General features: G+C 52.2%; 2 protein-coding genes across 53 annotated transcripts in view; one reads left to right on the top strand and one right to left on the bottom strand.

Moving 5' to 3' along the window:
- Window positions 1-2,007, top strand: part of ATP6V1E1 (ATPase H+ transporting V1 subunit E1) — a 40,397-nt gene extending 38,390 nt beyond the window's left edge. For all 3 annotated transcript variants that reach the window (XM_074004564.1, XM_065522553.1, XM_065522552.1), the window contains one exon: window positions 1,438-2,007. In XM_074004564.1, the coding sequence (XP_073860665.1) occupies window positions 1,438-1,500 (63 nt within the window). In that variant the 3' untranslated portion in view covers window positions 1,501-2,007. The remainder of the gene's footprint in view (window positions 1-1,437) is intronic.
- A 1,282-nt stretch (window positions 2,008-3,289) lies between these two features.
- Window positions 3,290-26,354, bottom strand: part of SLC25A18 (solute carrier family 25 member 18) — a 28,293-nt gene continuing 5,228 nt past the window's right edge. For 4 of the 50 annotated variants that reach the window (XM_074004538.1, XM_074004535.1, XM_065522549.1 and 1 more), the window contains exons 3-11: window positions 16,093-16,180; window positions 14,910-15,032; window positions 14,656-14,711; window positions 13,435-13,525; window positions 11,972-12,090; window positions 6,843-7,008; window positions 6,083-6,237; window positions 4,506-4,581; window positions 3,290-4,081 (exon numbers count right to left, since the gene is read on the bottom strand). In XM_074004538.1, coding sequence (XP_073860639.1) covers window positions 3,940-4,081; window positions 4,506-4,581; window positions 6,083-6,237; window positions 6,843-7,008; window positions 11,972-12,090; window positions 13,435-13,525; window positions 14,656-14,711; window positions 14,910-15,032; window positions 16,093-16,112 — 948 coding nt within the window. In that variant the 5' untranslated portion in view covers window positions 16,113-16,180 and the 3' untranslated portion in view covers window positions 3,290-3,939. Of the gene's footprint in view, window positions 4,082-4,505; window positions 4,582-5,288; window positions 6,024-6,082; window positions 6,238-6,842; window positions 7,009-11,971; window positions 12,091-13,434; window positions 13,526-14,618; window positions 14,712-14,909; window positions 15,033-16,092; window positions 16,313-24,357; window positions 24,454-26,354 lie in introns of all 50 variants that reach the window. The other 46 variants (XM_074004536.1, XM_065522544.1, XM_065522545.1 and 43 more) reach the window with 19 other exon arrangements.

Here is a 26,354-nt window from a genome sequence, read left to right on the forward strand (position 1 = left end):
CTGGTACTTTGAAGTGGGACAGACAGCACATGTCCATTCCCTGGTATTTGGGATTTGTTACTGTCTTTCCACATTTTTGGACTTTTGCTCAAAAAGAATGAGAATTGGGCATGCAGTAGCATTTGCTGAGGTGATAACATTTACATGAGGGTGAATTTGGGTTCAGAACAAGGGTTTTGTTGACCTAGGATTCAAATTTGTACATTTTACTACATGTAAGGTGCTGACAAGTTCTTTCTGTAACAGGAATCATGGAAACTAAAGCAAATACTTGTGTTTTGTTTTGCTTTTTTGAGATGGAATTTCACTCTTTTTTGCCCAGGCTGGAGTGCAATCTCGACTCACTGCAACCTCCATCTCCCAGGTTCACGTGATTCTCCTGCTTCGGCCTCCCGAGTAGCTGGGATTACAGGCACGCGCCACCACACCGGCTAATTTTGTATTTTTAGTAGAGACGGGGTTTCACCATGTTGGCCAGCCTGGTCTCAAACTCCTGACCTCAGGTGATGCACCCGCCTTGGCCTCCCAAAGTGCTGGGATTACAGGCGTGAGCCGCCGCACGAGACCGCAAATACTTGTTTAAAGGAATTATCATAAAGCTGCTGGCTTTTCAGATGTTTCCAGATTTGTACACATGAACTCTAGGAGACAAGCCAGGAAAATTCTATTTGTTCTAAAATGCTGGGCATCTTCTAGCCTTCTAGGGGTAGTCTATTGCTGTGGCTGCTAACCTACTTATTCCCTGACCTAGATGGGCAGTTTACTGTTTATGCAGATACTTGTCTTATAACTAAAGCACTTTCACCTTGATTTTTTCATATTCTGGTAATTTAAACCTCAGAACATTGTTTCCTAGTAGCCACTGTCTCATCCAGTATCATAGCCACTACTCACTCACGGATATTTGATTAAACCGAAAAATTCAGTTTCTCAGCACACAATAACCAGCTGGAGCTGGAGCTGCCCTGTTGGACAGCAGAGCCTTAGAAATCCAGGGTTAAGTCCTCCTAAGGATTCATCAGTGGCTGTAGCAAGTGCTTCCAGCCTAAACTGGCATTGGAAGTGTTCTGTGCGGCCGCTGTGGCCACAGTAGGCACTCAGTAAATGTTTGTTGAAGAAAGAGTGTAGGTGACCTAGCATATAGTGGTGAGATGATGATAATGAGTTAAGTCTGAGATAGTAGTGACTTTAGGGTTTTTTTTTTTTAATGTGTCCCTTTTGTAAGCAGCCTGAACCCCAGATTTGGGATGAGTTAAGCTTCTCACCAATGAATGTGTTACTGTGCTTCAGGGAACGAAAGGGTGGCTTTGATGTGCGTGGCTTTGTGCGTCCTTCCCAGCCGTGTAGGTGCGTGGCTTTCCACCTGTGGTTAAGATGTGCGGTACTCTACAACTCCTCCAGCTGACATTGCGTGTTTATTACACTTTCTCCCCACAGATGATGCCAGAGGTCCGGGGAGCCTTGTTTGGTGCAAATGCCAACAGGAAGTTTTTGGACTAAGCCTTCAGGAGGTGGAGCTCATCCTCAGCTCTCCCGCTGTGATGTAGAAGCTTCTGATATTTGAAGAAACACGAATGTCTCTGTAGCTTCCTCTTTACTGCCCCAGTATTGCTCTGTATTTATCAGTGATGCCCCTCCTGTCACTCATGCCTTGCCTAATTGTTCACAGTGGTGGAAAGCTTCATGTAATATGATCAGGACCCACCTCCAGTTCATCTGAAAGTAACACAGTGTCCAGCTGGTTCTCCAGCACTAGGGGAGGGGGCGGATGGTGGTCGCGTGGGCTTCCTGGGTCTCCACTCTCCGTCTGGCCTAGAGGTGATGTTTGGTGTTTGGCCCTGCAGTCCCCACTCTTGAGGCTTATTAAGGTGCGTGTGGCGCACCACTCCTTCCAGCAGTAGTCGCTTGACTGTTACCTGTTTAGGCCTAGAAGTTTTCCCTCATCTGTAAATGTGATTTAAAATCTAAGCCATGAATATGCTTTATTTATTAAAAGAGTTACATGGATTTAATGTGATTTCTAGTGTAAAGCACTACAAATTTAGGTTTTGACACAGTCAAATTCTGACTGAGGCACCTAGAAAAGAAGTATTTTCCCAATCCCCGTGGCACTTGATGGTGACAGCTGTCAGCACCTGGACCCGTTAACCCTCTGGGTGTCCCCTGGGCTGTTGCTCGTCGTTCCCAGCCCATCACCCGCGAGGGGAGCGTTCTTTCCACCCTTGTGATCTGCCACACACCCCACATGGCTGTTCAGTGTGGGCTGGCCTCTAGAAGCGCTGTACAGCTTTATCGAGGAAATAGTTGTGTTAGTGTTGCCCGAGTGAGAAAAACCAAGTTTTTTTTTTCTTTTTTTGAGACAGAGTCTTACTCCATCGCCCAGGCTGGAGTGTGTGGCGCGATCTCGGCTCACTGCAAGCTTCGCCTTCCGGGTTCACGCCATTCTCCTGCCTCAGCCTCCCGAGTAGCTGGGACTACAGGCGCCCGCCACCTCGCCCGGCTAGTTTTTTTGTATTTTTAGCAGAGACGGGGTTTCACCGGGTTAGCCAGGATGGTCTCGATCTCCTGACCTTGTGATCCGCCCGCCTCGGCCTCCCAAAGTGCTGGGATTACAGGCGTGAGCCACAGCGCCCGGCTCAAAAAACCGAGTTGTTTTGGAGCAGGTCACTGTGTGCTGGAACCAGATCCTTTCACAGAGGCCCTGTTCTTCCTCCCCTGCCCCATGTTTTATTTTTCTGTAAGTGACAACTAAGAGCTGCCCAGGGCCTTGCAGCTAGTACGTGGTGGAGCTGGGACTTGAACTGAGGTCTGTCTCCAGGGCCCATACTCTAATGCAGTTCTCATAACAGTGAGGTTCCCAAGGCTGACCATGTTGGCGCCATCCTCTTCGTCGTTAGGCCAGGTTTCACAGTAGGTGGGACTGTTGTAAACACCAGCTCATGCAGCAGGTGCTGGTTTTCTTAGGACTTGGCCCTGCTGCTGTGACATTACTTCTCCTGTAGCAGCCTATGGGGCAGGAACCGAGGTGCATGAGGACAGCTCTCACAGCAAACTCAGCTCCTCAAGACGACGCACTTACGAAGGGATAGAATCAAGGCTTAAAGCCCAGTGTCACTAACAAGCAGATGTTTCCCTGTGGCTGTGTTCCTCCACCCCCATAAGTAACAGTTTGAAGAGTCACGGGGGTCTGCTTCTGTGCCCTTTTTAATGTTGGGGTTTGAAATGGACGTAGAAAAGCAGATGGTGACACCGTTCACCGCAGCCTGTGCTGTACCCACTGATGAACAGATGAGATTGTAACCGTTCACCTTTATTTCAAATAGTGTTCCTCGGATACAGGGAGGGGTCTGCAAGAGCCTGGGCTCTGGAGGAGGGGCCGGGCTGCCCAGTTAGAGCCGGCCTCAGCCCCCTCAGCCATCCAGGGATTCGAAAGGGAGCTTGGTCTCAAACGAGGCGCTGACTTTGAGGACTTTCATGGACCCTTGAACTTCTGATCCTCCTTTTCCTCAAAAATCAGTGCTAGGACTCATAAGTTATAGAGTCCAAGATTAACAATGCTAAATCCTCAAGCTGACTGAAGATTGCCGAGTTTGACTGAGATGTTAAAATATAGAAACAACCCTTCTATTTTGACTACCTGTTAAGGTGCTGCAATTAATACAACTAAAGTACTACTCTTGTTGAAAAGTAGGTGGGTAGGGGCTTCTGAAAGCCCCTGGTAGCTGTGCCCACAAAGGAAAATGAGTGTAGACACACAGGGGAAGAAGGCTGTGCTCGACTTGTTAGAGTATAGGGCTGTTTCTCCTGAGACTGAGGTAGCGCTACAACGCAGAGGACAAGGCAGGCCGGAGCGGCCCCGCCTGCCCTTGTCCCCTCTAGGCTAAGTGAAATGGGCTAGAGAGAGGGTGGCGAGTGCAGGGACCTGATCTCCAGCTCCGTCTACTCAAAACACTTTAAGATGCGCTCTCCAATCCCAATGAAATAGACCCCTTGAGCAATCCCAAAGAGAGGTGCTATGACCAGTGCCCGGCAGCCAGCGCCTTTCATGAAGGCAGACGGTCCCTCCTGAATCCAGAGTTTTCTGGGGAGAAAGAAGAGCCGGTGAGCTGATGGGCAGGGGCAGTCTGCCAGCAGCCCTCGGTGGCGGCCTCTCCATTTGTGCACCGCTCTTTTGAGAATAGTGCCTTCCCAGCAAGAGCGAGGGGCCAGGGGTGTGGGGCTGTGCCTCGCCCGCTAGGTGCGTGCAGGTTGGTTACTTATGCAGTTGGGTCAAGGCCTTGGAAATAGGCTTGATGTGCCTAGAATCTTTGGTGAGAGACGCTGTGGGGATACCACAAAGAAGAAAAAGGCTCCGAGTACCCTGTTTTCTCTGAGAGGTGAGGGAAAGACAGACTTCTGAGAAACCCAGAGCCCAGCATTACAGCTGGTCTCTAAATCTGACCTAGGCATTCACCCATGCAGAGGAACCGGTCCCAGCCACCATTTGAGGGGACACTGGCTCTCACCTGGCACAGTCGGTGATCCCACTGTACACGTCCTCGCCCAGGCCTTTCTTGAGGGTTTGGATTCGAGTTTTCAGAACTAAATGAAGTAAAAGTTAAAATAAGTGGTGAACAGCTTACCTTTGGTGTCCTCCCCTCAACACGAAGTGGCTGGGTCCTCCTTTAGAGCTACCACGTGTAAAACTGCGTCATAGGCTGGGCACGGTGGTTCACGCCTGTAATCCTAGCACTTTGGGAGGCTGAGGAGGGCGGATCACGAGGTCAGGAGTTCGAGACCAACCTGGCCAACATAGTGAAACCCCATCTCTACTAAAAATACAAAAATGAGCCGGGCATGGTGGCGTATGCCTGTAGTCCCAGCTACTCGGGAGGCGGGGGCGGGAGGATCGCTTGAACTGGGGAGGCGGAGGTTGTGGTGTGCTGGGATTGCATCACTGCACTCCAATCTGGGCAACAGATTGAGACTCCATGTCAAAAAAAAAAAAAAAGGTCGTGAGACCAGTTCTGCCGTTGTGTGCATTGTGTGATCTGAGTGGAGGTCTTCGTCTTTGCGCCTTAGCTATAAAATAAATGAGTCACGTTACCGTGGGTTTGTTTGGTTTTGTTGAGACAGGGTCTTGCTCTGTTGCCCAGGCTGGAGTGCAGTGGCACAGTCACAGCTCACTGCAACCTCGACCATCTGGGCTCAAGTGATCTTGCCACCTCAGCCTCCCCAGTAGCTGGGACTACAGGCGCTACCACCACACCCAGCTAATGTTTTTACTTCTTTTAGAGACAGGGTCTCACTTTGTTGCCCAGGCTGGTCTCAAACTCCTGGGCTCTTGTCTCGTCCTCCCAAAGTTTCGGGATTACAGGTGTGAGCCGCCGCCGCACCTGGCCAGGTTACTGTTGGTATAGGAAGTCCGCCCGCATGTTTGGGGAGCTGCGGGCAGCCCTAACACAGAGGGAGGCATTGTCTTCTCACAGTGGGTTTAGCTCCCGCCTTTAGCCCCAAATTTTATGTATTTATTTTTTTGAGATGGAGTCTTGTGCTGTCACCCAGGCTGGAGTGCAATGGTGTGGTCTTGGCTCACTGTAACCTCCACCTCCCAGGTTCTAGTGATTCTCCTACCTCAGCCTCCCAAGTAGCTGGGACTACAGGCACCCGCCACCACACTCAGCTAATTTGTTTTGTATTTTTAGTAGAGACGGGGTTTCACCATGTTAGTCAGGATGGTCTCAAATTCCTGACCTCAGGTGATCCACCCACCTCGGCCTCCCAAAGTGCTGGGATTGCAGGCGTGAGCCACCACACCCGGCCAACCCCACATTTTAAAAGATCAGCAATAATTTACAGCTGAGGCTCACAACTCTTCTGAGGGGATGAAAAGCTAAAGGAATCTTGAAGGTGAGGGGATGTGTCAGGGATGAGAAACAGAGGGAAAGTCTCTTGAGCCCACTTTCTCCGGAAGGGCCTTTAATGAGCCTCTGCCAGCAGCCAGATTGCAACCCCAGACGGCTTCCAGGGTCGGGCTGTTCCATCTGTAAGCGCAAAATTAACTGTTCATCCTATAGAAAGGACACGTCTCCCACCTCCTTACCATCTAGAGGCGTCACTGCGACCGCAGCTACGGAACCTGCCACACAGCCTGACACGAAGGAATGTGCAAAGGACGCCTTACCGGCGAGCTCGTTGAACCCCAGGTGGTTAAGGTTGGCGAACAGTGGGAAGTAGATGATGGAGAAGGGGATATCTCTGCAGAAGACGGAGGAGAAACTCTGAGCTCCGAGCCGCCCTGGGGCTGCCGCCCAAGGTGAGACGATGAGCTTTGCTGTCAGCTATGGGGCTCACAGAGAAGCCGCTGGGACTCACCCCTTCTTCAGTGCCCGGGACAGCAGGGGACAAAAGGGCTACTGCCATCTGTCCTGCCCTCCCAGCTCCTTCCTCTGCCCTGCAGCACCTGCAGCCTCTTGACTGCCAGAGGCAAGTCCGAGGCTGGAAACGTGTTCTGTGCAGGGGCAGGCAGGCCAAGGGAAGATGAGGGACATGGCCACCCATTTACTAGGAACTCTGCAGTCCTCTGTAGACAGGGGCTTTCTTAGGTGCCTTTGGGCCACAAAACACGCAGCCTTCCTGTGGGGCTGGTCATCGCTACGCAAGGGGCCTAAAACTTCAGTCTTCTAGGTACCCATTCTGTGCCACCCTGGCCAGTTCTGGGCAAAACAGGAAGCACGGAAATCGTCTGCTCACCTGGATTTGGGTGTTCTGGGAAGGACACAGCGGCAGATAGGACAGCCAGCTCTCCGGCCCTCATGCCCTCCCCCATGCACTTGTCCTAGGGAACCGGAAGAGAGGCTCACCTGAGGAGGGTGGCACCCAGGCCCTTGTAGAGCCCAGCCAGGCCCTGGGTGCGGAGCAGCTCCCGGGCGATGAGGGTGGCAGAGGGGCGTTTGTGGGTGGAAGCCGAACCCGTTGTGTAGGACCTGGAGGCGGAGGGTGCTGAGGCTGAGCCCTGATGATGGACGGCTGGAAGGGAAAGGACAGACCCCATCACTACCTGGTCCCCGACAGATGCGACAAAACACTCCTGAGTGTGGCTCTCAATCCCTGCCCCTGAGGCAGTTCAGAGGCCAGGCTGACACCTCGACTGGCATCCGGAAGAATGTCCTAATTTTAGAATGTTAATTTTTGGCCCTAAGGATGTCTTCCTAAGGTCTACAGTATCTCAGGAGCTATCCCAGTGCTGAGAACGCTTCCCAAGAGCACGGCCACAGCCTGGCCCGCTTGCTTCTCCGCCACATTCCTTAGGGCTCCATTCCTTGCCCTCCCATTAAAACTGGATTTGATCTGGCTTCCATTTCTAAACCATTTCTCAGCCTATGTAGATCATTTTTATTTTTACTTATTTTGGGTTTCTTTTTTGCAGTGGTGTGATCTCAGCTCACTGCAACCTCCGCCTCCCAGGTTCAAGCGATTCTCCTGGCTCAGCCTTCCTGGTAGCTGGGATTACAGGCATGCGCCACCACACCTAGCTGATTTTTGTATTTTTAGTAGAGATGGGGTTTCACCATGTTGGCCAGGCTGGTCTCGAACTCCTGACCTCAGGTGATCCACCTGCCTTGGCCTCCCAAAGTGCTGGGATTACAGGTGTGAGCCACTGTGCCTGGCCTGGGTGATTTTTAGACACAAAAATAATTTGTTGCTTTTCACCGTTAGGCAGAACATACGTGAAATTCCCATGCCCTAAGGTGCTAATAGGATGGAATGTCTCCCTCAGGCTTCCATGGCACCTCCTTCTGCTCGCCCTCCAAGATGAGGTGAGCAGGTCCGTCCCACCCTTCCCTATTTGGTAGAATTTGATTCTTTAAATAATTCAGAGCCCATCATTTGGTAAGTTCAATATTACTAATTACAATGGAATTATACCACATTTAAAATGTTGTAAGGTGGCTGGGCGCGGTGGCTCACGCCTGTAATCCCAGTACTTTGGGAGGCCAAGGTGGGCAGATCACCTGAGGTCGGGAGTTCGAGACCAGCCTAACCAATATGGAGAAATCTTGTCTCTACTAAAAATACAAAAACAAAAATTAGCCGGATGTGTTGGTGCATACCTGTAATCTCAGCTACTCAGGGGGCTGAGGCAGGAGAATCACTTGAACCTGGGAGGCAGAGGTTGTGGTGAGCCAAGATAGCACAAATGGACTCCAACCTGGGCAACAGAGTGAAACTCTGCCTCAAAAATAAATAAATAATAATAAAATAAATAAATAATAGTAAAATAAAATGCTGTGAGGCCCATTAACAACAATGGGATTTACGACACCGAAATTCTGTGAATATTTATTTTCCTAAATCTGTGTTTGAGAAGCTTTGCTTAGATTATAAGTCCTTGCCAAAAGGAAGCTATTCCCAACGACGTCCCAAATTTGTTTGGTATCCACCAGAAAAATATTTCTTTGAGATGGAGTCTTGCTCTGTTGCCCCGGCTGGAGTGCAGTGGCGCGATCTCAGCTCACTGCAAGCTCCGCCTCCTGGGTTCACACCATTCTCCTGCCTCAGCCTCCTGAGTAGCTGGGACTACAGGCGCCCGCCACCATGCCCGGCTAATTTTTTGTATTTTTTTAGTAGAGACGGGGTTTCACTCTGTTGGCCACTCCTGACCTCGTGATCCACCCGCCTTGGCCTCCCACAGTGCTGGGATTACAGGCGTGAGCCACCGCGCCCGGCCGAAAATATTTCATACTAGGAATCTAGTTATCACGCACATTTTCTTTTTTTTTTCCTTTTTTTTTTTTTCTTGAGATGGAGTCTCGCACTGTCGCCTGGGCTGGTGTGTGCAGTGGCGCGATCTCGGCTTGCTGCAACCTCCGCCTCCTGGGTTCAAGTGATTCTCCTGCCTCAGCCTCCCAAGTAGCTAGGATTACAGGTGCCTGCCACTATGCCTGGCAAATTTTTTGTATTTTTAGTAGAGACGGGGTTTCACTATGTTGGTCAGGCTAGTCTCGAACTCCTGACCTCGTGATCCACCCACCTTGACCACCCAAAGTGCTGGGATTACAGGTGTGAGCCACTGTGCCCGGGCCACATTTTCTTTTTTTGTGGTTTTTGTTTTGTTTTGCTTTTGTTTTTGTTTTGAGACGGAGTTTCACTCTTGTTGCTCAGACTGGACTGTGATGTCACGATCTCTGCTCACTGCAACCTCTGCCTCCTGGTTTCAAGTGATTCTCCTGCCTCAGCCTCCTGAGTAGCTGGGATTACAGGCATGCGCCACCATGCCCAGCTAATTTTGCATTTTTAGTAGAGACGGAGTTTCTCCACGTTGGTCAGACTGGTCTTGAACTCCCGACTTTAGGTGATCCAACCGCCTCAGCCTCCCAAAGTACTGGGATTACAGACGTGAGCCACCACACCCGGCCTGTTTTGTTTGTTCGTTGTTTTTTTGAGACGGGGTCTTGCTCTGCCACCCAGGCTGGAGTGCGGTGGCGCAATCGCTCACTGCAGCCTCAACCTTCCTGGCTCAAGCAATCCTCCCACCTCTGCCTCCCAAGTCCCTGGGACCACAGACCCACACCAACACGTCCAGGACCACAGCCCCACGCCAGCACATCCAGGACCACGGCCCCATGCCAGCACATCTGGCTAATTTTTGTATTTTTTTAGAGGCAAGGTCTCACTATGTTGCCCAGGCTAGTCCTAAACTCCTGAGCTAAAGTGATCCCCCCATCTCGGCCTCCCAAAGTGTTGGGAGCCACTGCACACAGCCTTTGCACAAATTTTCTTTTCTTTTCTTTTCTTTTTCCGAGATCTTGCTCTATCACCCAGGCTGGAGTGCAGTGGCCTGATCTTGGCTCACTGCAACCCCCGCCTCCCCAGTTCAAGCGATTCTCCTGCCTCAGCCTCCCAAGCCGCTGGGACTGCAAGTGCACACCACCACACTTGGTTAATTTTTGTATTTTTAGTAGAGAGAGGGTTTCACTATGTTGGCCAGGCTGGTCTCGAACTCCTGACCTCAGGTGATCCGCCCACCTGAGCCTCCCAAAGTGCTGGGATTATAGGCGTGAGCCACTGCACCTGGCAGGCACATATTTTCTTTTTTTTTTTTTTTTTTTTTTTTTGAGACAGAGTCTTGCTCTGTCACCCAGGCTGGAGTGCAGTGGCCGGATCTCAGCTCACTGCAAGCTCCGCCTCCCGGGTTTACGCCATTCTCCTGCCTCAGCCTCCCGAGTAGCTGGGACTACAGGCGCCCGCCACCTCGCCCGGCTATTTTTTGTATTTTTTAGTAGAGACGGAGTTTCACCGTGTTAGCCGGGATCGTCTCTCGATCTCCTGACCTCGTGATCCGCCCGTCTCGGCCTCCCAAAGTGCTGGGATTACAGGCTTGAGCCACCGCGCCCGGCCATATTTTCTTATGGTAGTAATCTAGGTGCAGGCTGCAAACAATTAACTTTAAGTAATTAGTTGATCAATATGAACATGATTTTCCCCATTGTCATCTTTACATGCACCATAATTTATTGATATCCTATCTTTTACTTCTTTCTAAATGCTTTTGGAATACTAAACTTCTTACACAGGTTGAAAAACTAAACACAGTGGGGACTCATCTGTGCCTAACTTTATTCTCCCGCAGTTTTATTTGGTCCAGGCTGGTCTGATTCAATGTAGAAATCTGGTAGAATTCTTGCACAGCACATGTGCACATCTGAATTGAGGAAGGGAAGGGCACTGCATGGACTGAGGACTGTATGCCCGTTGCCAGGTGCTGCATTAGGTGCATTATGGGTTAGTGTATTTAATTCGGTCGCTGTGGTTTAGCCCTAAGGAGAGGCCCCCACATCCCTTCCACGGTTGGCCAGCTCTAGCTTTTACTATATGCGTTGTGGCATCTACACCACTCCATAGTGCTTGCTTTTTTTTTTTTTTTTTGAGACAGAGTCTCGCTCTGTTGCCCAGGCTGGAGTACAGTGGTGCGATCGCTCACTACAACCTCCGCCGCCCGGGTTCAAGTGATTCTCCTGCCTCAGCCTCCCGAGTAGCTGGGATTACAGGAGTGTACCATGCTGAGCCAACACCACTCCATCGTTCTGAGAGGACCAGGATTTAGGAAAGGGCCAAACTTCTCTTCCAGGAAAAAACAAAAGAATGAGAATGATTTTCTTATCCCTTTTTATGCCTTTCCACCAAAAGCCAGCTTCTACAGCACAAAATACTTACTGACTGGAGGTTTCAGTGAGCCAGTCATTGGCATTTCTCTCTTTTTTTTTTTGAGATGAAGTCTCGCTTTTGTCCTCCAGGCTGGAGTGCAAATGGCGTCATCTCTGCTCACTGCAACCTCCGCCTCCTGGGATCAAGTGATTCTCCTGCCTCAACCTCACGAGTAGCTGGGATTACAGGCACCTGCCACCATGCCTGGCTAATTTTTGTATTTTTAGTAGAGACGGGGTTTCACCATGTTGGCCAGGCTGGTCTTGAACTCCTGACCTCAGGTGATCCGCCTGCCTCGGCCTCCCAAAGTGCTGGGATTACTGGTGTGAGCCACCACGCCCGGCGGCGTTTCTTAAAATCTTTAGGAAATCAAGTCTAATTGTGAAGAAAATATGACAGAAGCATAAAGTATTTTCTGACCCTCTGAATCAACATTCTCGTTTCTGCTATTTGTTCTGGAGCTGGCAGCATTGATGAAATGGGTAACCATAAACGAAGACTTTTTTTTTTTCACACCTGGCTAATTTTTGTATCTTTAGTAGAGACGGGGTTTTACCATGCTGGGTGGGCTGGTCTTGAACTCCTGACCTCAAGTGATCCACCTGCCTCGGCCTCCCAAAGTGCTGGGATTACAGGCGTGAGCCACCATGCCTGGCCAAAGACTTCTACCTGCTTGGAAAGTTGACTGGTCACACAGCCTAGCAAATGAGGGTGGGATGTGGGATGTGCCTGGTTCCAATCCCAGCCCTTTACTGTTCCCATAGGAGGTGGGGACAGGCCTCACCCAAGCGTCCAGCATCCTGCAGCTGAATCTTGAGCATTTCCATGGGAGAGGTCACCACCACCTGGCACATCCCAGCCCCACACCCGGCAAGCATCTCCATCTTCAGGTTCCGCTGCATCCTATGGGAACAGGCGTCAGGCTCCTTCAGCCGCAGCTGCCCTCTTGTGAGAGGGGGACTTTCCCTGGATGGCCTCCGTGGCTGCCACTCACCCAGCTGGGCAAGTCATCAGCTAGCCCTTAGTTGTGGTCTCTGTACTGACGGGACTAAGTTGAAAACAAAGCCTGCTAGGGAGGTAGCACTGCGTAGCACAGTGACAGAGAAACTACCCAGGCCAGGCGTTGTCCCTGATCCCTTCAGGAACATCACTGGGGCAATGTGAGGCACAGAGAGAGCTAGAAAGTGTTTGGGGACTGATTTGTTTTTCCTGAGACGAGGTCTCACTCCGTCGCCCAGGCTGACATGCAGTGGAACCAACATGGCTCACTGCAACCTTTTTTTTTTTTTTTTTTTTTTTTGAGACGGAGTCTCGCTCTGTCGCCCAGGCTGGAGTGCAGTGGCCGGATCTCAGCTCACTGCAAGCTCCGCCTCCCAGGTTTACGCCATTCTCCTGCCTCAGCCTCCCGAGTAGCTGGGACTACAGGTGCCCACCACCTCGCCCGGCTAGTTTTTTGTATTTCTTAATAGAGACGGGGTTTCACCGTGTTAGCCAGGATGGTCTCGATCTTCTGACCTCGTGATCCACCCGTCTCGGCCTCCCAAAGTGCTGGGATTACAGGCTTGAGCCACCCCCCCCCGGCGGCTCACTGCAACCTTGACCTCCTGGGCTCAAGCGGCCTCCTTCCTCAACCTCCTAAAGTGCTGGGATTACAGGCATGAGCCACTGCACCCAGCTTGGTGGCTGATTTTTAAAAATTTATTGCCTAGTTGATGGATTTGTCGGTGTATTCTATATTGTCTATATTATCTGTCACACTTCCAAAGTATACCAGCTCGTTCTCTGCCTTCACTCTCCAGCAACCCTCAGCCCTGGGTGCACATACTGAAATGCATGCAGGCAGGTAAAATGAGGCACATTTGAAATCTTTTTTTTTTTTTTTTTTTTTTTTTTTGAGACGGAGTCTCGCTCTGTCGCCCAGGCTGGAGTGCAGTGGCGCGATCTCGGCTCACTGCAAGCTCCGCCCCCCGGGTTCACGCCATTCTCCTGCCTCAGCCTCCCGAGTAGCTGGGACTACAGGCGCCCGCCACCTCGCCCGGCTAGTTTTTTGTATTTTTAGTAGAGACGGGATTTCACCGTGTTAGCCAGGATGGTCTCGATCTCCTGACCTCGTGATCCGCCCGTCTCGGCCTCCCAAAGTGCTGGGATTACAGGCTTGAGCCACCGCGCCCGGCTGAAATCTTCTTCCTGCCATCTCTCCCAAAAAACACACAGTGAAGGATCCAACCCCACTCCACCTGGCCATACCCATCTTCCATGAGCAGCTGCCGGAAGAAGTCGTTGGCCGCCAGCTTGATGGCCTTCTCCGGAGTGACCAGAGTGAGGTTCACAGCAGCCCCTGGAAGTGAAGGACAAGATGGGGAGTCAAGGCCATCCCAGAAATAACAGTTCCCCGGGTCTGCCCCTCAGCCCTAGCCAGGCCAGTCTCTGAGTGAAGGGCATCTTGGGGGCCAGGTGGGGCTCCCGGGCCTATTTCACTGAAATAACTTTCCATTCCCACTCCCTACCACATTCTCTCTTTTTTTTTTTTCGAGACGAAGTCTGGCTCTGTAGCCCAGGCTGGAGTGCGGTGGCGCGATCTCAGCTCACTGCAAGCTCCGCCTCCCGGGTTCACGCCATTCTCCTGCCTCAGCCTCCCGAGAAGCTGGGACTACAGGCGCCCGCAACCACGCCTGGCTAATTTTTTGTAGTTTTAGTAGAGACGGGTTTCCACCGCGTTAGCCAGGATGGTCTCGATCTCCTGACCTCGTCATCCGCCCGCCTCGGCCTCCCAAAGTGCTGGGATTACAGGCGTGAGACACCACGCCCAGCTCCACATTCTCCTCTTTTTACGTATTTTTTTCTTGCGGACTCCTCAGTCTGGTTATCAGGAAGCCATTTTATTTTTGTTGCTGCTGGTGGGGTCGTGGATGATAAACCAGCAGTTCCCAGTGACAGGCGCCAGGCGCAGGGACTGGGGTTCTGCTCCTCGGTGCCGCACAAGCCAGTCCCATTGGCTGCTGGCTCCGGGCTCTCCAGGGTTTGTGTTTCGCTTCTCGGTGGCACAGCATATGAGTTCCTGCTCAACTCCAGCTTTGGATCCACTGTCCAAGGTGGCCTGCTGGCTGGGGGCCCCGCAGGGACCGTGGCAGCGCTGGACCGTGCTGGGGAGGAGGCACCCGGAACTCCCTGCCAGGCGCTCAGGACCCCCTCTCTCTTCGCTTCTAGCCAGGCAGAGAGAGGCCGGCAGGCAGGGTGGGCTCGCCTGCTCTTAGTGAGGCGGTGGCGGGGGTGTATTCTGGGGGTCTCTGGAAGCCTTACCGGGACCCAGGGCTGCCTCTGACTCCACCCAAGAGCACAGAGGCTCATCAGGAAGGACCCCCTGGCAGCCCCGGCCCCATCCCCGCAGCAACGGAAGGAACACCAGTTCCCCAGGTCCCCTACGCTCACACCTGCTGCCCAGCCTCCCGGGGGGCCTGAGAAGCCCACCTCGGTACATGCCGAAGAAGCCCTCTGCGCGAGCCGTCTTCATCAGGCAGTCGATCCTGAAAGCAGAGGCCAGAGTAGGAGTCAGGGTGCAGCAGGCCGCCCAGCCCCCTCCATGCCCTGCTCCCGGGGGCACATCCCAGCTGACCAGCTCCCCAGCCCCCACGCTCACGCGCGCTGCCTGGAGACTGGAGGGAAGGGGGCCCCATCCCTCCTCCGGGCGCCTCTGCCCTCCACGCTGGCCCACCAGCACCTACATTCCTTTGTACATGGCTTTCCCATGCTGGTTCTGCAGGCGAGTCTTGGCCAAGTCGATGGGGAACACGCAGGTCACCCCCACGAGCCCTGCTACACCTCCATTGATGAGTTTGGCTGTGATGCTAGGACACGGGGAGGAGAGAGGCAGAGGGAGGGGCAGGTTAGGGAGCGGATGCAGCCAGGAACGGGCAGGGGCACAGACAGTGGGGAACCGCAGCCCCACAGGTGTCCAGAGATGCTCTTCAGCCTCCCTGGCCCAGGTCTGGTCCAGACAGGACAGCCGCACTCACCAGGGCTGAGGCATCTTGCTGCAACCCGGGAGGGAAGTCCCTGGAGCTGGGACCTGCAGGGGCTTCTGGGAGGAGCCCAGCTCTGCCCCCATGGGCCGCCACCAGGGCACCGCTCTGCCCCGAGCTTCCCCGGCCCGCCCTCTGGCTCTTCCGCAGGCCTGGAGCCATGTGTGCGGTTCTCACACAAACTGGCTGAAGGTCAGGCGGAACCGAGTTTGCATCCCGAATGTGACCTTGCCTCTCTGGGCCTGCATTCCCGTGGAACTCACTCCAGGGTTGCTGAGGACTATGGAAACCGTGCCTGGGGAGAATGCCAGCTATTGTTCATAATAAGAGAACAGGCACTTCCCACAGTGAGGGCTTCAAGTTGGTCAGCCCCTGAGGTGATCTCGTTCCAGCCAAAAGTCAAGCCACAGTTGAGATAACATGCCCCCCACGCTGCTGGGTATAGGAGCTTTGGAAGACCAGATATAGAAAACAAAGCTTCTCAGACTCCTTGGAACCCACTAAACTTTTCTTATCTTTCAGGCGGGAGGCAGACTGTGAACAAAATATTTGGCGATGGATTTACCTGGAAGTGGTAAGAGTGGATGACAGTGGGCCTTTCACAAAGGAAGAAACTTGGGACGATAAAGAGAACTGTGAACTAAACTTGGCAGTCAGAGAAGATGAACCCAAACGAACTATGTTGAACAATAATATACACGTGCACAGAAGCTTGTGTGTATGTATTTGCCGCAGTAGAGGTAGTGTATATGTGATATGGGGAGCAGGGTTCTTGCTCTTCCCCAGGACTCAGCTTGTTCTTCAGAAACCTGGATGTGCTATCACCATAGTGACTCTCTCCCCAGGCCCAGGGGCCAGGGCCTCTGGCTGCCCCCACCCCGCTCACCTCAGATCTTGGTGGGCCATTCTGCAGGGACTGGGGATCCCAGGACACAGGGCTGCTGGCTCCTTGGGGTAGCCGCTGTTGGGGCTGGCTGAGGGAAGAAGTGGAAGCTTCCTTGGCTCTGGCCCCGCAGCAGTGTGGACAGAGCACGGGTTTTGAGTGCAGCCTGGCCCGAGCCACCTTCCCGGCAAGTCACGGCCTCCCTGGGCTGCAGCTTCCTCCCCTGTGGTCAGAGAAACACACACCTCACAGATGGGCGAGGACGCACGTCACTAGTGGACTCATGCGGCCCGCTTGCTCCACTTTTTTCCCTTCCTAAACCTTTTGGACTTTGGGATTCAAATCAGAATCCTTGAACTTTTGGACTCTGGGGATCAGATAAGAAGGAAGCGGCCGTGCGCGGTGGCTCAAGCCTGTAATCCCAGCACTTTGGGAGGCCGAGACGGGCGGATCACGAGGTCAGGAGATCGAGACCATCCTGGCTAACACGGTGAAACCCCGTCTCTACTAAAAAATACAAAAAAACTAGCCGGGCGAGGTGGCGGGCGCCTGTAGTCCCAGCTACTCGGGAGGCTGAGGCAGGAGAATGGCGTAAACCCGGGAGGCGGAGCTTGCAGTGATCTGAGATCCGGCCACTGCACTCCAGCCCGGGCGACAGAGCCAGACTCCGTCTCAAAAAAAAAAAAAAAAAAAAAAAAAAAAAAGAAGGAAGGGGAATGAGAGAGCAGGATACAGCCTGCTGAGGCTGGAGGAAAGGATGTCTGGGGCATTTTGGACAGAGGCATGGGAGTGGCGCCGGAGGAAGCAGATGGGATGGGAAAGGATTTTAAGAGGAGTTGCTATGAACTAGGAATCCCTTTCATTGTGTCTCAGAACTACAATAAAATACTTAAGATGGCCAGGCGTGGTGGCTCATGCCTGTAATCCTAACTCTTTAGGAGGCCGAGGTGGGCGGATTGCCTGAGCTCAGGAGTTCAAGACTAGCCCGGGCAACGTGGTAAAACCCTGTCTCTACTAAAAATGCAAAAATTAGTTGTGCATGGTGGTGGGCTAGTAATCCCAGCTACTTGGGAGACTGAGGTAGGAGATTGCTTGAACCCAGGAGACAGAGGTTGTGGTGAGCTGAGATCACACCACTGCTCTCTAGCCTGGGTGACAGATCAACTCTGTCTAAAAAAAAAAAAAAAAAAAAAAAAGGGCTGGGCTCGGTGGCTCACGCCTATAATCCCAGCACTTTGGGAGGTGAGACGGGTGGATCATGAGGTCAGGAGATGGAGACCATCCTGGCTAACACAGTGAAACCCCGTCTCTACTAAAAATACAAAAAATTAGCCAGGCATGGTGGCAGGTGCCTGGAGTCCCAGCTACTCGGGAGGCTGAGGCAGGAGAATGGCCTGAACCCAGGAAGTGGAGCTTGCAGTGAGCCGAGATGGCGCCACTGCACTCCAGCCTGGGCGACAGAGTGAGACTCCATCTCAAAAAACAAAACAAGGCCGGGCACGGTGGCTCAAGCCTGTAATCCCAGCACTTTGGGAGGCCGAGACGGACGGATCACGAGGTCAGGAGATCGAGACCATCCTGGCTAACATGGTGAAACCCCGTCTCTACTGAAAAAAAAAAAAAAAAAAAAAACTAGCCGGGCATGGTGGCGGGCGCCTGTAGTCCCAGCTACTTGGGAGGCTGAGGGCAGGAGAACGGCCTGAAACCAGGAGGCGGAGCTTGCAGTGAGCCGAGATCGCACCACTGCACTCCAGCCTGGGCGACAGAGCAAGACTCCATCTCAAAAAACAAAACAAAGCAAACAAACAAACAAACAAAAAAACACTTAAGATGCTCCACGGTTACTTTTTTGACTATTAAACTGTGTTTTCTGAAATTCATGTGATCTTGTTGAGAAACCAACCTACATTATATTCCTAATTGACAAGCGGAAGCTACAATTACAACAGCTTCTGAGGAGGGGCCTGCTTTTTTTTTTTTTTTTTTTTGAGACGGAGTCTCGCTCTGTCGCCCAGGCTGGAGTACAGTGGCCAGATCTCAGCTCACTGCAAGCTCTGCCTCCCGGGTTCACACCATTCTCCTGCCTCAGCCTCCCGAGTAGCTGGGACTACAGGCGCCCGCCACCTCGCCTGGCTAGTTTTTTGTATTTTTAGTAGAGACGGGGTTTCACCATGTTAGCCAAGATGGTCTCGATCTCCTGACCTTGTGATCCGCCCGTCTCGGCCTCCCAAAGTGCTGGGATTCCAGGCTTGAGCCACCGCGCCCAATCGCCTGCTTTTTTTTTTTGAGATGGAGTTTCGCTCTGTCTCCCAGGCTGGAGTGTGATGGCGCGATCTCGGCTCACTGCAACCTCCGCCTTCCGGGTTCACGCCATTCTCCAGCCTTAGCCTCTGGAGTAGCTGGGACTACAGGCAGATGCTACCACGTGCAGCTAATTTTTATTTTTGTATTTTTTCCGACCTCAGGTGATCCACCTGCCTCAGCCTCCCAAAGTGTTGGGATTATAGGCGTGAGCCACCGTGCTAGGCCGGAATGGGGCTGCTTTAACCTTAGAGGGGCGTTGTCAGGAACAGCTCTTCTGATGCTCTCTGCTTGGGCGCAGGCTGGCCCAGGCCCTGAGGGGCCTCTTCTCTCCGGTGCCCGGAAGCTGCCTTAGGGTCCCCAGCTCTCCCGCACTCCACACTGCTCTCCAGGCTGCCAGCAATTCTTTGCTGCCTCCAGCTATTTTGTTTTGGGTAAGAGAAGAAAGGAGGGGCGGGGGAGACAGCAGTCTTTCTCTTGGTGCTACACTAATCCATTCAGGAAGACATTTACTGAGTGCTGGGCACTGCTCCCGGTCTGGTGACATTGTAGTGCACAAAAGACACATTCTAGTTCTCAAGTTCCGCCGGGGGCAGTGGCTCATGCCTGTAATCCCAGCACTTTGGGAGGCTGAGGCGGGTGGCTTGCTTGAGCCCAGGAGTTCAAGACCAGCCTGGGCAACATAGTAAAACCCCATCTTTACAAAAACACAAAAAATTAGCTGGCCATGGTGGCCCAGCTACTCAGGAGGTTGAGATGGGAGGATTGTTTGAGCCCAGGAGGTAGAGGCTGCAGTGAGTCAAGACCATGCCACTATACTCCAGCCTGGGCAACAGAGCGAAACCCTATGCCCCCTAAAAAAAAAAAAAAAAAAAAAAGGCAGCGTGCAGTGGCTCATGCCTGTAATCCCAACACTTTGGGAGGCCGAGGAGGGTGGATCACCTGAAGTCAGCAGTTCGAGGCCAGCCTGGGCAACATGGTGAAAACCCATCTCTACTAAAAATACAAAAATTAGCTGGGCATGGTGGCAGATCACGAGGTCAGGAGTTCGAGACTAGCCTGGTCAACATAGTGAAACCCCATCTCTACTAAAAATACAAAAATTAGTGGGGCATAGGGGTGCGTGCATGTAATCCCAGCTACTCGGGAGGCTGAGGCAGGAGAATTGCTTGAAGCCAGGAGGCAGAGGTTGCAGTGAGCTGACATCACGCCACTGCATTCCAGCCTGGGCAACAGAGCAATAGTCTGTCTCAAAAAAAAAAAAAAAAAAAAAAAACCCCACAAATATTAGCCTGTGTGGTGGCGGGCGCCTGTAATCCTAGCTACTTGGGAGGCTGGGGCAGAAGAATCACTCGAACCTGGGAAGTGAAGGTTGCAGTGAGCAGAGACTGTGCCACTGCACTCCAGCCTGGACAACAGAGAGAGATTTTGTCTCAAAAAAGAAACAAAGAAAACAGTTTATATAAAGTAATACATTTTTAAAAAAGGACTTCAGTTGGCCAGACGTGGTGGCTCACGCCTGTAATCCCAGCACTTTGGGAGGCCGAGGCAGGTGGATCACGAGGTCAGGAGATGGAGACCATCCTGGCCAACACGGTGAAACCCCCTCTTTACTGAAAATACAAAAAAGTTAGCCGGGCGTGGCGGCGGGTGCCTGTAGTCCCAGCTACTCAGGAGGCTGAGGCAGGAGAATGGTGTGAACCCGGGAGGCAGAGCTTGCAGTGAGCTGAGATCCGGCCACTGCACTCCAGCCTGGGCGACAGAGCGAGACTCCGTCTCAAAAAAAAAAAAAAAGAAAAAAAAAGGGATAGGACACAACCGTTTCTGTCTGAAGCCAGGGAGTCCAATAATTGAGAACATTGTGACTGCTCTTATAACCACATTCCCTGCTGTTTCTAGAGCTAAATTACTACTTTAGAAACTGTGGGCTGGGTGTGGTGCCTCACACCTGTAATCCCAGCACTTTGGAAGGTTGAGGAGGGCAGATCACCTGAGGTTGGGAGTTCGAGACCAGCCTGACCAACATGGATAAACCCCATCTCTACTAAAAATACAAAAAATTAGCTGGGCGTGGTGACATACGCCTATAATCCCAGCTACATGGGAACTCGGGAGGTTGAGGCAGGAGAATCGCTTGAACCCAGGAGGTGGAGCTTGCAGTGAGCCGAGATGGCACCACTGCACTCCAGCCTGGGTGACAGAGTGAGACTCCGTCTCAAACAAAACAAAACAAAACAAAATTGTGGCTCCCTGGCTACTGGAATAGGGGTATTTAACAGATGCCAGAGAAATCAGGGACACCGTAATCCCAGGGCCACTCCACAGCATAGCTAGACAGACGTGAGTGTTTCCACCCATGACGAGCATTGGGCGGGAGCGTGTGCCTTCCTACCCCGAGGCTGTACCAAGCTGCTGCACATCCAGCCCCAGAAGTTCCCTTCAGCAGGCCTGTGGTAATCAAAGCCTGTGACTTGACAAGATTCCTGGCAGCAGTAAAGGCATGAGTAAACAGGCAACAAAGGTGAAACCATTAGCCAGGCAAGGTATGAAAGGAGTCACAGCACCATGAAAACCCCAAACCTGGCACCAGGGCTGATAATTGCTCCCCAAGGCAACCCACAAGCCTACGTGTTAGTCACTCTACAGATATTTGTTGAGTGACTACTGTATGCCATTTGCAGTTCTAAGCAGCAAGGACACAGCTGGGGAACAAAGCAAGGCCTTGCCCTCCACAGAATTGAAATCCTACTGGTTCCAGCACTGATGGGAATAGACGTCCTCCTTTTTTTTTTTTTTTTTTTTTTTTTTGAGACGGAGTCTCACTCTGTCGCCCAGGCTGGAGTGCAGTGGCCGGATCTCAGCTCACTGCAAGCTCTGCCTCCCGGGTTCACACCATTCTCCTGCCTCAGCCTCCTGAGTAGCTGGGACTACAGGTGCCTGCCACCTCGCCCGGCTAGTTTTTTGTATTTTTTAGTAGAGACGGGGTTTCACGGTGTTAGCCAGGATGGTCTCCATCCATCTCCTGACCTCGTGATCCGCCCGTCTCGGCCTCCCAAAGTGCGGGGATTACAGGCTTAAGCCACCGCGCCCAGCCCCTTTTTTTTTCTTTTAAGAGACGAGTCTCACTCTGTCACCCAGGCTGGAGTGCAGTGGTGTGATATCGACTCACTGCAACCTCCGCCTCCCAGGTTCACGCCATTCTCCTGCCTCAGCCTCTCGAGTAGCTGGGACTACAGGCACATGCCTCCACGCCCAGCTAATTTTCGTATTTTTAGTAGACATGGGGTTTCACCATGTTGGCCAGGCTGGTCTTGAACTCCTGACCTCGTGATCCGCCCGCCTCGGCCTCCCAAAGTGCGGGATTACAGGCGTCAGCCACCGCGCCTGGCCGGGAATAGACTTGTAAAGTGACACAGCCCACCCCGCCACAGGGAAGCCCTTGTGTTCTCTCAACATAGGCCTAAAGGATCCCCGGCAAGGGGCGTTCTTGCAGCAAACGGCAACCGGGGCAGCCACATTGCCTGGCCAGGGCACTTGCTATGCTGCCAAAGAATTTGGTCAACAAAGGGACAGTTGTTCAACTATTGAGTCATTTAAGGTTTGCTGAATGCTTCAGACTGGCAGCCAATGGCCCACATTTCCTCACCTTCCTTTTTTTTTTTGAGACAGAGTCTTGCTCTGTCACCTAGGCTGGAGTGAATGGCACGATCTTGGTTCACTGCAACCTCTGCCTCCTGGATTCAAGCCATTCTCCTGCCTCATCTTCCCCAGTAGCTGGGATTACAGGCGCACACCACTATGCCCAGCTAATTTTGTATTTTTAGTAGAGATGGGGTTTCACCATGTTGGCCAGGCTGGTCTCGAACTCCTGACTTCGTGATCTGCCCGCTTCGGCCTCCCAAAGTGCTGGGATTACAGGTGTGAGCCACCACGCCAGGCCTCCTCTATCATCTTTTCTGAAGGAATTTAGAGTGTATAAATCATAATCTAAGTGCTGGGATACAGAACAATGAGAAGACACACCTGAAACTCTGGAATCAAAGTGGGAAAGGACTAGAAAATCAGCCACCTGGACGACAGAGGCTCCCTGTCACTGCTCGGGATGCAGCATTTGGCCATGACATTGTGTCACTGTGCATTGGGAAGACAAGTGCATTCACAATTCACATTCGATAACTGAATCATATTAAGAAGGAATTTGATATGTCTCTACTAAAAATACAACAATTAGCTGGGCGTGGTGACGCATGTCTGTAATCCCAGGTACTCAGGAGGCCGAGGCAGGAGAATCGCTCGAACCTGGGAGGTGGAGCTTGCAGTGAGTTGAGATCGCGCCACTGCACTCCACCCTGGGTGACAGAGCGAGACTCCATCTCGAAAAATACATATGTAAATAAATAATAATAATAATAATAAGGGAGCATTGGCCAGGCACGGTGGCTCACGCCTGTGATACCAGCACTCTGGGAGGCCTTAGTGGGTGAATCATGAGGTCAGGAGTTCGAGACCAGCCTGGCCAACATAGTGAAATTCCGTTTCTACTAAAAACACAAAAATCAGTCAGGCGTGGTGGCACGTGCCTGTAGTGCCAACTACTCGGGAGGCTGAGGCAGGAGAATCGCTTGAATCCGGGAGTCGGAGCTTGCAGTGAGCTGAGATCTGGCCACTGCACTCCAGACTGGGTGACAGAGCAAGACTCCGTCTCAAAAAAAAAAAAAAAAAAAAAAAAAAAAAGCATAAGGAAGAATTTAGAAGCAGAAGGTGGGGTGTGCAGAGCCTAGATGTGGGCGTGGTATGAGCAGAGGGTTCAGGGAACAGAACTGTGGGAAGGAGGCAGCAAAGGCAGGTTAGGCCACATGCGGAGAGCCTGGGTGGCTAGAGACAGTATGTGCCCTCCTAAAAGGGCATTTTTTTGGTTTTCTTTTCGATTGGCATTTTCACAACATGAAAAGTGAATGTTTAAACGTGATCCTGTAGGCAATAACAAAACACTGAATACTTCTTTTTTTCAGGGGGACAAGATCTGGCTCTGTCGCCCAGGCTGGAGTGCAGTGGCGCAATCTCAGCTCACTGCAACCTCCACTTCCCAGGCTCAAGCGATCCTCTCACCTCAGCCTCCCAAGTAGTTGGAACCACAGGTGTATGCCACCATGCCAGGCTAATTTTTTAAAAACGTCTTTGTAGAGATGGGGTTTTGCTATGTTGCCCAGGCTGGTCTTGAACTCGTGTGCTCAGCTGATCCACACGCCTCCACCTTCTGAAGTGTTGGGATTACAGGCGTGAGCCACTGCCCGGCCACACCGAATGCTTTTAAGGGGGAAAATACCGCACTGAATGTGGTATGAGGACAATTATTCTGGAAGAATGGGTTGAGGGCGGTCAGTGAGAGGCCAATGAGGAGACACTTCACAGTAAAACAATGACGTGGAGAGGGAGGGGTTAGGGAAAAAGCCTAGAGAACAAGGGTTATTGGGAGAGAACTTCATAGAGAACAAAAAGGCCTGGCCTTGGTGACTGTCCAGGGCCAAAGGGCAGGGAAGAACCATGGCGCTGTCTCCGCTCTGCGGAATGAAGGATGCAAGTTAGGAACCGAAGCTGCCTGCAGGGAAGGAGAGAGATGGGGTCATGGGGGCTTCAGAAACTCTCTCCTCAGCACTGTAAGAACCCCTCAACGGTAGACACCGTGCTGCTGTGGCTGGCCCTGGGCTAGTCCTCCAGCGCCCAGGTGCTGCACGTCCAGGAGTATTTCTAGATACCGAGTCCTACCTCCTCACCACTCCAGACTCTAGTTTTCAAGCGTGGAGGTGGCTAAGGATGGTTTTGGCGTGGAGTCAGAAGCAGACAGTTTTGGGAGGAAGTGGGGAGGAAGTCAGAGAGGAGGCGCGTCACCGTCAACTGATCTCACCACCCAGCAGCACTCAGAGGCTGTTCCGGCCACCCCGCCTGAACCCCACCGCCAGAACTCACCTGTGGCCCACCCTGTTTTGCTAGAAGATAATGAGCGAACGGGAATGATCCATTACTTTCTGTTACTAATGAACATCTGTTCCCTTTCTTAAAGTGCTTAAAGTAATAGAAAAAAAAAATTAGAAAATCCAGAAGGTACAGAAAATTGTAAAAGGTCTTGCTGTGTTGCCCAGGCTGGAGAGCAGGGGCGTGACCTTGGCTCACTGCAGCCTCAACTTCCCTGGCTCAAGGGATCATCCCGCCTCAGCCTCCTGAGTTGTTGAGACTACAGGTGTGCACCATCACGCCCGGCTAATTTTTAAAAAATTATTTGTAGGCCAGGCTCGGTGGCTCACTCCTGTAATCCCAGCACTTTGGGAGGCTGAGGCGGGCGGATCACAAGGTCAGGAGATCAAGACCATCCTGGCTAACACGGTGAAACCCCGTCTCTACTAAAAATACAAAAACTTAGCCAGGCATGGTGGAGGGTGCCTGGAGTCCCAGCTACCCAGGAGGCTGAGGCAGGAGAATGGCGTGAACCCGGGAGGCGGAGTCTACAGTGAGCCGAGATGGCGCCACTGCACTCCATTCTGGGTGACAGACAGACTCCGTCTCAAAGAAAAAAAAAAAATTATTTGTAGAGATGGGGTCTCGCCATGTTGCTATGGCTGGTCGTGAACGCCTGGGCTCAAGCAATAATCCCACTTCAACCACTCAAAGTGCTGGGATTACAGGCATGCTCCATCACGCCTGGCTAATTTTTAAATTTTTAGTAGAGATGGGGTTTTACCCTGTTGTCCAGGATGGTCTGGAACTCGTCAGCCTCAAGTGATCTGCCCACCTCGGCCTCCCAAAGTGCTGGAATTACAGGCCTGAACCACTACGCCCGGCCGGAAAAGTGATTCTTAATACACTGTAACTGAGGATCATACTGTGAACAAGACACACTCTTTAGAGAAACGATACTAGCTGGTGAGCTGCAGGGAGGAGCGTGCTAGCGTTTTCCAAGCTCCCCAGATCACACCACTTCTCACTCTTCCCATTTAAAAACGTCCCATTCCCTTGGCTTGACTCCTCTGGCTTCCCCTTCTGTGCAGCCAGTGCTAGATCACCACCGATTGTCCCCCGGGATGCCTGAGAGCTCCTAACTCAGCTCCTTGCCTTCAGCCTTATTGCCCTCAAATCCACCTTCCGGACTGCCAAGTGGGTGAAGGGGCGCGGGGGCCGTTTTGGGCCTGCTGCCTTCTCGAGGCTCTCGGGTCAGGCTCCCACTCCAGTACAGCCTGCCCTGGTTTTCCTCTTCCTCATCCCTGCTTTCAGCTCTTGCTTTCAGAACACGTCAGTCTTGCATCTAAGTCTCGCACATACTGTCCCCTTCACCCAGGACACTCTTTCTGCATCCAAACCCAGTGATTTACAAATGTTCTTTGCGCTCCAGCTCAGACGTCACCTCCTCCCACACGCCTTTCCGGAGTCCCCCCATTCTTGGCTAGGAGCCCGCTGCTGTTATCCCATCCAATATTCAGTTGCAGCACTTACTGCATTACATTGACACTGACTTGCTTCCCCATGAAAATTACCGGTTATGGCCGGGCGCGGTGGCTCAAGCCTGTAATCCCAGCACTTTGGGAGGCCGAGACGGGCCGATCACGAGGTCAGGAGATCGAGACCATCCTGGCGAACACGGTGAAACCCCGTCTCTACTAAAAAATACAAAAAACTAGCCGGGCGAGGCGGCGGGCGCCTGTAGTCCCAGCTACTCGGGAGGCTGAGGCAGGAGAATGGCGTAAACCCGGGGGGCGGAGCTTGCAGTGAGCTGAGATCCGGCCACTGCACTCCAGCCCGGGCGACAGAGCCAGACTCCGTCTCAAAAAAAAAAAAAAAAAAAAAAAAAAAAAAAGAAAATTACCGGTTATTTGTGAGTTAAGACGGTCTTGAGCCCGGGCACGCTGGCTCACGCCTGTAATCCTAGCACTTTGAGAGGCCAAGGCGGGCAGATCACCTGAGGCCAGGAGTTC

Source organism: Macaca fascicularis, chromosome 10, assembly GCF_037993035.2.
Source record: "Macaca fascicularis isolate 582-1 chromosome 10, T2T-MFA8v1.1".
NCBI classification, from domain to species: domain Eukaryota; kingdom Metazoa; phylum Chordata; class Mammalia; order Primates; family Cercopithecidae; genus Macaca; species Macaca fascicularis.